This window comes from Anastrepha obliqua, chromosome 5 (assembly GCF_027943255.1).
Source record: "Anastrepha obliqua isolate idAnaObli1 chromosome 5, idAnaObli1_1.0, whole genome shotgun sequence".
Lineage (NCBI taxonomy): Eukaryota > Metazoa > Arthropoda > Insecta > Diptera > Tephritidae > Anastrepha > Anastrepha obliqua.
Genome location: NC_072896.1, coordinates 50,032,221 through 50,040,180, shown reverse-complemented (window position 1 = coordinate 50,040,180; position 7,960 = coordinate 50,032,221). Strand labels below are relative to the sequence as shown.

At 40.3% G+C, this 7,960-nt stretch overlaps 1 protein-coding gene across 2 annotated transcripts in view; it reads right to left on the bottom strand.

Moving 5' to 3' along the window:
• Positions 1–279: 279 nt before the first annotated feature.
• LOC129247621 (solute carrier organic anion transporter family member 74D) overlaps positions 280–7,960 on the bottom strand; it is a 51,944-nt gene continuing 44,263 nt past the window's right edge. For both annotated transcript variants that reach the window (XM_054886807.1, XM_054886808.1), the window contains 8 exons: positions 6,981–7,445; positions 6,811–6,911; positions 6,558–6,744; positions 5,930–6,475; positions 5,439–5,853; positions 2,013–2,164; positions 1,821–1,947; positions 280–1,715 (listed from right to left, as the gene is read on the bottom strand). In XM_054886807.1, the coding sequence (XP_054742782.1) occupies positions 593–1,715; positions 1,821–1,947; positions 2,013–2,164; positions 5,439–5,853; positions 5,930–6,475; positions 6,558–6,744; positions 6,811–6,911; positions 6,981–7,445 (3,116 nt within the window). In that variant the 3' untranslated portion in view covers positions 280–592. The remainder of the gene's footprint in view (positions 1,716–1,820; positions 1,948–2,012; positions 2,165–5,438; positions 5,854–5,929; positions 6,476–6,557; positions 6,745–6,810; positions 6,912–6,980; positions 7,446–7,960) is intronic.

The window sequence follows — 7,960 nt, the reverse complement described above, 5'->3', positions numbered from 1 at the left end:
ATATATATATATATATATATATATATATATATATATTTCTGTCTGATACTTATGTATGTACGCGGGTATCAAATAATCTACGAAAACGTTTATTCTGTAGTACTATCTATGTATTTGTGTACAAAAAAAATTGCTGCGTACGAATTTATTTTTCTAAGCATTTGAGTAAATAAAAATTTTAGAAAAATGCTATAAAACTCGTTTCGCAATGCCTTGTCACATTGAAGAACTAAAACCAGACGAAGCTTTTAATATAAGCAAAGAATAAAACCACTTAAGTACACTTTCGATTTTGATATTTCCACTTAAGAGCTTTAACCAAGGAAGAACAAATTTTTTTTTTAGTTTTTGGAATGCCTAAAAATCAATCAAAATTCCGCGGACAGATTCTAGCATAGCTGGTACTGAATTGTTTCTGTTTGCTTTGTTTCTTTGCATTGTTAGTTACATATTTGGCTCCTTTTCGAATGTGATCTTCATTTTACCAACTAAAATTGTGTACATACAAATGCATGTATGTATGTATGTATGTGTGCTTGCGAATATGTTTTAAATAATTCTAAATAAGTTTCCTAAGATAGTTTAACATTATTTAACGCAAAGCTTCCACATCTTTGCGGCTAGCAGCCGGTGACGACGCACTCGAGGCTTGATTGCGCTCATTATGTGCGGCGGAAGTGTCATCGTCGTCGTCGCCTGTTGACCCAATGAGCTCGTTGCGTTCATCGTCGATTTGAATTTTGTGGTGAGAGACTTTGCGCGCATGTGCGTGTTTCAAGTGCAAGGCGGATGCCGCACTGCCGCCACTGCCATGCGCTGGCGTCGATGCATTACTGCTGCAAGCAGTACTACCGCCACCCAAATCGTTGCGTTCATTGCTCGTGCAGAGCGTGTAATTTAAGTCTTTGGAATTAGTGCGCCGATGGCGTAGGATATTCAATGCCGCTTCAGCCACATTGTGAGCTGCTCCGACTACACCACCACCACTACCACCCAGAGTGGCGGTGCCCGAAGACGGCGCTATTGGATTTATATTATTGCTCGTTGCTGTAGTTGTGCGTATATTTAAATCCTTTGAATTATTGCGTGAGTGGCCGCGTGATCCGACTGTTGTTGCCGTTGCTGTTCCTGCTGCTGCTGCTGCAGCTGCTGCCGCTTCCATCTCATTCGAATTCTTTACACGAGTTTCCTCTCTATTCACATTCTTTAACACGTTCACATTCTTGTTTTTGTTATTGTGATGATTCCGGAAGAAATCAGCATCAAAACGTATATTATTGGGCATATAAATTTGATCATAGGAATGATTGCGTGCATGTTTCTTCACGAAGTGACCACAACCGGTCGTCAGCTCGTCATCGTCCTCCTCATCCTCTTGCGGTTTGAGCTGATTTTGTATGTAACGTATATTGAGGGCACCAGCGCCAGCATCGTCGCGTGAGTTTGTGCGCGAATGCGTGAGTTTGTGACGGAAATCACTATTCAAATCACTGGAATTGTTGCGGGAATGTGTCTGAAACCGTTTTAAGCTCTTGATCTTTATAGGCTCATGCAAGCCACCGTCCGTTGTAGCAGAGCCAGGTGCGATGTTTTGGTCCTTGGAGAAGCTACGTATCATTTTGACATCACATGAAGCACTGCGGAAATGTTTCTTGGATTTAGTTTGTGGCGTTAATAAGCCCGAGGAATTGATTGCATTATTGCATTTGTCATAGCTGCAGGGAAATATGGAAGAAAATAATGAAAATATGATTAGTAAATAAATAGTTATTTTCTATAATTTTTAAGGTTTTAAAACTAGTAATCCATTCAATACATACCCATATTCTAGTTGTATGGTGCGCGAGTCATTTCTCGAGTGCCTCACCACGTCTGATGTGAGTATGATTTCGCCATTGCTGCCGTATATCGGATTCGCTTCATTCGTCGTTAATTTTTCCTCGAACACTGCAGTGAAAAACAATAACAAAAGTTATAATATGAAAATTCACAAATTTCGGTGAGCTACGAACATTTATCCAAACTGATAATGGACCCGATTATAGGATCGTTTGCATTGATAGGCTTTAACTTCTCCAACTGCTTTCTTCGCCGCACTAACCACCAATCGGCGATAAATATTGCAAGAGCCACGATTTTTACAGTTGCGCATAGGCCCACATATCTAGAATTGGAATAAATAAAAATGGATAATAACAGGAAAAACACAGCAGCATAAATAGGCAACGCGATACCCATTAATAACTTAACGGTTATAAAAGGATACACCGATCTAAAAAAAGTTAGGTGACTGAAAATACAACTCTAAGTCTGATAAATTCTGAGGCATACCGATAAGTCGTAAGACCGACTGAAAATCTAACTCTAAGTCGGATAAATTCTGAGTCTTAACGATAAGTCTTACCAGTCCACTGACCGACAGGTTTCTAAATAAGGTAAGGGCATGAAAAGGTCTAGGAAGTATGCAGAGAGGCAATCAGTTTCCACCGAACCTGCCTTTCACTACTTTTTATTTAATACTCTTTTTATCTAGGCCTTTACTGCAATGGGCCAACTACTCCGCAAAAATAAAAACTACTTAGTTGTTTAAGGTAAACCTTTTTTATTTTTCGACATAGTCTCCTTTTAGGCTTATAAATTTCGCTTAACGCTGTTCTAGTTTGTTGATCTCCTCCGAATAATAGGATTTGTCTAAATCTGAAAAATAGCCATTGGTTTCTGCAATTACCTCCTCGTTTCAAATAAAATCGTTTTCGCCCAGCCATTTCTGAAAATTGACGAACAAATAGTAGTTTCAACGATCCGAGCGAGACAAGTCTGGAGAATAGGAGCTGTTCTCCTATTTGAAAAAGGCCTCAATTATGAGTCTCACAACCGGTCATACTAACGGACGTAGTGTTAATTCCTAGGCTCAGGCATGAAATGCTAGTCAGCAGGGAACGCTCGAAAATTTTGATAAAAAGCTTCATTACAAATATGTAGAATGAAGGCGGCAACCTCTTTATTCGTGCCCAATAAATGCTTAAAGTCTTGAGGGAACTGGCCCACGCAGAATACGGTGGGGCGAATACATATCTGCCAATTCGAATTTAATTTCAGTCTACCCAAATCCCAAGAAGATTGATCTGAGCCAACATTGCATATAAGATTCTATTGAGCGTTTAATGTGAAGGACTATAATCCACCGCCAAATATGATACGAGATCGCGTTCTTGGCAAAGGTTCAAGAGAAAAGAGAAAATACAACCACTACCTCATACTCGAAGCCCGAAAAGGCGTTGCCACTACGCCGTCACTCGCGTAATTCCGCTTCAAAACCAGTGGTTCGGTATTGAGATCCCATTTTGGAAGCTCCGTCTTGTCTGCTCCGACTCATACGCGAGGCTTCGTAATACAGTTAGTTATTTGTCATGAAAATGATTGAGTTCTTAATTAAAATATTCCCCTAACAACAATCCACACCAATTTCAAATGATTGAAAAAAGGTGCATTCGTTAAAGGTGGTGGCACTAGACGAACAACAATATTTTGTACGTTTCATTGTAAAAGCAAAGTACAGTAGGTTCTGTTTTTATGCGGTAGATACGTTCCGCAAGAAACAGCATAAAGAAAAAACAGCATAAAAAAAGCTACTAGTTCTATAGTAAAACTATAGATACGTTTCAAATGCTAAAACCGCATAAATCTGAAATAATCGCATAAAAAAGGGCACTAGTCCCATATTATTACTATAGATACGTTCCATAGACCGCATGAATCTGAAATAATTAAATAAAATCGCATAAACAAAATATTGTATCTTTGAAAATTATATCTTTATATATCTTCCATACTTGTAGGGTTAGCATTTCTGATGCAATCTGTGATGAGTTTTTGCTTAGCTGGTTTAGAATCTTGTTTATATGTACAATTCCCCATAGGTCGACATGCATTTTGTAATTTAAAAAAAAACCGCACTATTTCAAAACCGCATAAAAAAAAGCCGCATAAAAACAGAACCTACTGTATTGGCAACGTAGAAAACAAATACTAAATTTGCCTTGTTTCATTCTGAGCTGACAGCCCCATGGACACAGCGAAAGAAAAAAAAATGAACCGATTTACCTTGATTCTTTGCGTTTTCAAAACTTGACTTAAGTTTCAGATTGTTGCTTTGGAAATTCTGTACAAAGTGTTTTCACCTTATAAATATTCCTGAGTGGGGATTGTTCGTTGTCAGAAGAGTAATCAACAGTTTTTAGGTGGTTTTAGCATGGACAAAACTGATCATGTCCGGCCGATTGTCGCAGATTCTTCTGTCCTTAAACAGAAGAGCGAAGCACATGGAAAAGGTAAGCATCTCAGATAGTGCAATCTGCCCAGAATGTGGAAAAGAGGATGAAACGGCGCACCACTTTCTGTGCGTCTGCCCGGCCTTCGCTCAAACCAGGTTTGAAGTCTTTGGCTCTGATGTATTAAGAAGCGACCACCTTGGCTTCTTAGCACCACAAGATCTACTCAGATTTCTTCGGAGGTCGGGTAGATTTAAAAAATATTAAAAAAGGAACCTGAGAGCAGTACAACGGACTTAATTGTGTCTGAGGGCTGTACTTGCTAGTTTGTCCCCACAAAAAAAAGGTGGTTGAGTTTTCTTCATGTTATATATATGTATTTTTAGTCGAGCTAGAGGACGGACGAACGAAGGGGTATACGATTCATTAGGAATTATAAAATTTAGTAGAAGAAGCATTTATTTATGTCAATATATGCAACTGAATTTTGTTATCGGTTAACATGGCAAATACCTAAAAATTAAATTTCAGCGGCTTAAAAAAGATTTTAAGGCCGTGACGATTTCCTATAAGAATAAAAATGGTAGCCTTGTGACTGATGCTCAGAGAGCCATGGTGAAAAGATTTTAAAGGTCTAGCCAATATTAGACCGTTAGCCCGCTCTTAGCGAATTTGACAGAATCAGCTGATTGGCTGACGTAGCCGGGGTAAAATCGGTTTGTTTACGAAAAAAAAAGAAAGTGTTAGTGATATACGAAAAAATTAACACACTGTCACTTGGTTGCCGTCTGAACAACAACTTATTGAACGAGTGTGTGAATATGTGTGAAATCGTCGTGCAGAATTTGGCTGACGAACACCCCGTGACGTGGTTTCCTCACAATTTTGTTATTCCTCATAGTTATTGCCCAAGCCTGGGAAATCTATCACCCGTGGCCCAGAGCATGCTTGAATAAAGGAGATGAGAAGATGGAACCATCGATCGCACAATCGTAAACAACAAACGTCGCTTTGATTGAGGGATAAATGTGTATAAGTTTGGGAATTTTTATCGCCTGAGTTGCAACTGGGGTTGCCAGACTGTGTGATTACAACATTGCCTTATAGCTTTTACTGGAGTTCTTGATAGCTTGCCCACCCAGACTCCCTTAATATATTCGTACTTACTTGTATCTGAATTTCTCAATGTCATAGATCAAACAACGGCCACCCTTTTCACCACACGTGGATTTCCAAAGTAAACATGTCGAATCGATGAGATTCCCAAAGAGTATGGGCGCCGGTATATAGCCGAATAAACGGAAGATAACGAATTGCATACCCAGGGCAAAGGAACGCTCTTCTTCCGACACTGAACGCAAAACAATCATCAGTAATGGCATTTGTGTAGAGGCCACAATGAAGGTCATGAAGAAAAGCAATATGAGGAATGGATATATGGTACGGCATGGTGTGGCACATGGACCGGCAGTTGCAACAGGAACAACGGTTACTTCGGCAAAATCTTCATTGGCATTTAATGCTTGAGCTTGACTGCCGCCAGCACCCATATAAATGCTGCTCGATATATTCGAGTGAACACCTATGGAAATTGACAGAAGGAAATATATTAAATTCAGTAAATTAAATTCGAGATAAAAAACAGCAACAATACTAACAAGCACAATTGGTGTAGTTCGACGTGGATGAAAAGGCTGTACAGCCCGCATGACAAGGACTGAAGTATGTCAAACCATTGTTACCACACACCGGTTCCACATCACTGGTGAGACATTCACAGCCGAAATTACAGGCAGCCGTAAGATTTACTTGGAATGGTTCGATGACACCGTGTTTAGCGCTACGATAATACGGTATTGTAGTGCCAGCCATTTTGAGGTTATCGCAGCCAAGAAAAAATAACATTGCGTATAGCCCGAGGCAGATGGCATTCGAAATTATAACAAACTGCACAGCACCCTTGGGTTTCAGCTGGAACCGTTTCAATATACAGCCGCCTATAAAGATGCCAATACACGCACCCGGCACGGCAATGGAACCGGTGAAGACACTTGCTTGACTTTTGCCCAAACTAAATTGAGTTTCCAAATATTTCGGTAAGAACACCACAAACCCGGATACAATCCACAATTCCATGCACGCACCCAAGCAAGTAACTATATAAACGGGATTCGTCACGAGTCGCAGCATAGATTGGGGTATATCTGGAAGAAAAATACGCAGGTAAGACGAATGGTGCCAAACTTTACTTTGCTGTTATGAATATTGATTTCGTCTTTTACTCACCTTTTATATCCTTTCCATAGCCCGTATCCACGCGCGGCTCATCGTCTTCTTTAGCAGTCACAGCCACTATTTCCTTTTTAACTTTGCCAGCGGGATCGGTGCCGCGTGGAAGACTATTTGAGTTGTTAGGCACTGCAGGTTGCATAACGGAGCTTTTACGTATCTTCTTCTTTTCGCTGGTAAGAACCTTGGGTAAAAAAAACATAAAATATAACACTATCTGCTGATAAGCCAAGCAAATTACTGCTTATACCTTTGGAAAGGAGAAGAATGGCACTGCAACAATCAGCAGTAAAATGCCACATAAGAGGAAACCACCCCACCACATGCCAACCCAGCGACGATCTCCTGGATCTGAAAAAATTAGTAAAACAAAAAAACCCTTAGTACTTTTTCTTAAGAGTCTTCCTGGTTCAATCATACTTATCGAGATGATAGTGGACGAAAGTGAGTCCATGTGAAATGATAATAAGTAGGCACCGAGCAGAAATCCCAGCACCGGACCAAACGCTGCCATACTGTACATACAACCTATGTACATTGATGAACTTTCCGTCTTAACGTGATCGTCCACATAGGTAGTGCCGAGCGTGAACAGAGGACTACCACCGCAACCTAGCAGCAATTGTGCAATGACAAAAAGCAACACCGGTCCGAAGGTAGACAGCTTGCCCTCGAGGCAGTTATCTTCGCGCAACGTGTGCGAAGCCAACGGTGGATTCGATAGACCACTCGATAGCCTTCCTAAGTCCATATCTTGGTCGCGTACCAGAGCACTGCGACATATATTGTCACTTGTTTCATTCATAATCGTGACACCGGGATTCGGTTCACCGGTGAAATGGGGCACCATGAACACCAGCGATCCAATGCCCATAATGGCAGCGCCTAAAAAGATATTAAACATATAGAGTGTTTATTGAAATATGAAATATTAAGAAAAGGAACGACATATTTCTATATGTAGGTATGGATCTTACGCAAAATATATAATATATATATACTATATATATGTATGTATATATTTTACTTTACTGGAGGCTTTAACCTAAGTTGGGTCTTTATGCTACTGACTCAACTGAGCGAAACTTTTCACCAGAACGCATTGTTGCTGGCGCAGCTAAATTCTTTTCCGCATCGACGCCCAGAAAAAGGCTTGCAGCAATCGACGTATCTCTAACCTAGCGTCTGCTAGATTCGTAGTATTGTATACCGCAGTTCGGTGGAGGTAAAGGGTTTTCCAATAACAGGTGTTATTGGTGAATGGATTGCGCTATCGAGAGATGATTAACGATTTTTTATGGCCGGAATTGGATGGTATTAATCTGGACAACGTTTATTTTCAACAAGACGGCGCTCCGTGCCACACAAGCAATGAAACGGGAAAAGTTTCCGGACCGTGT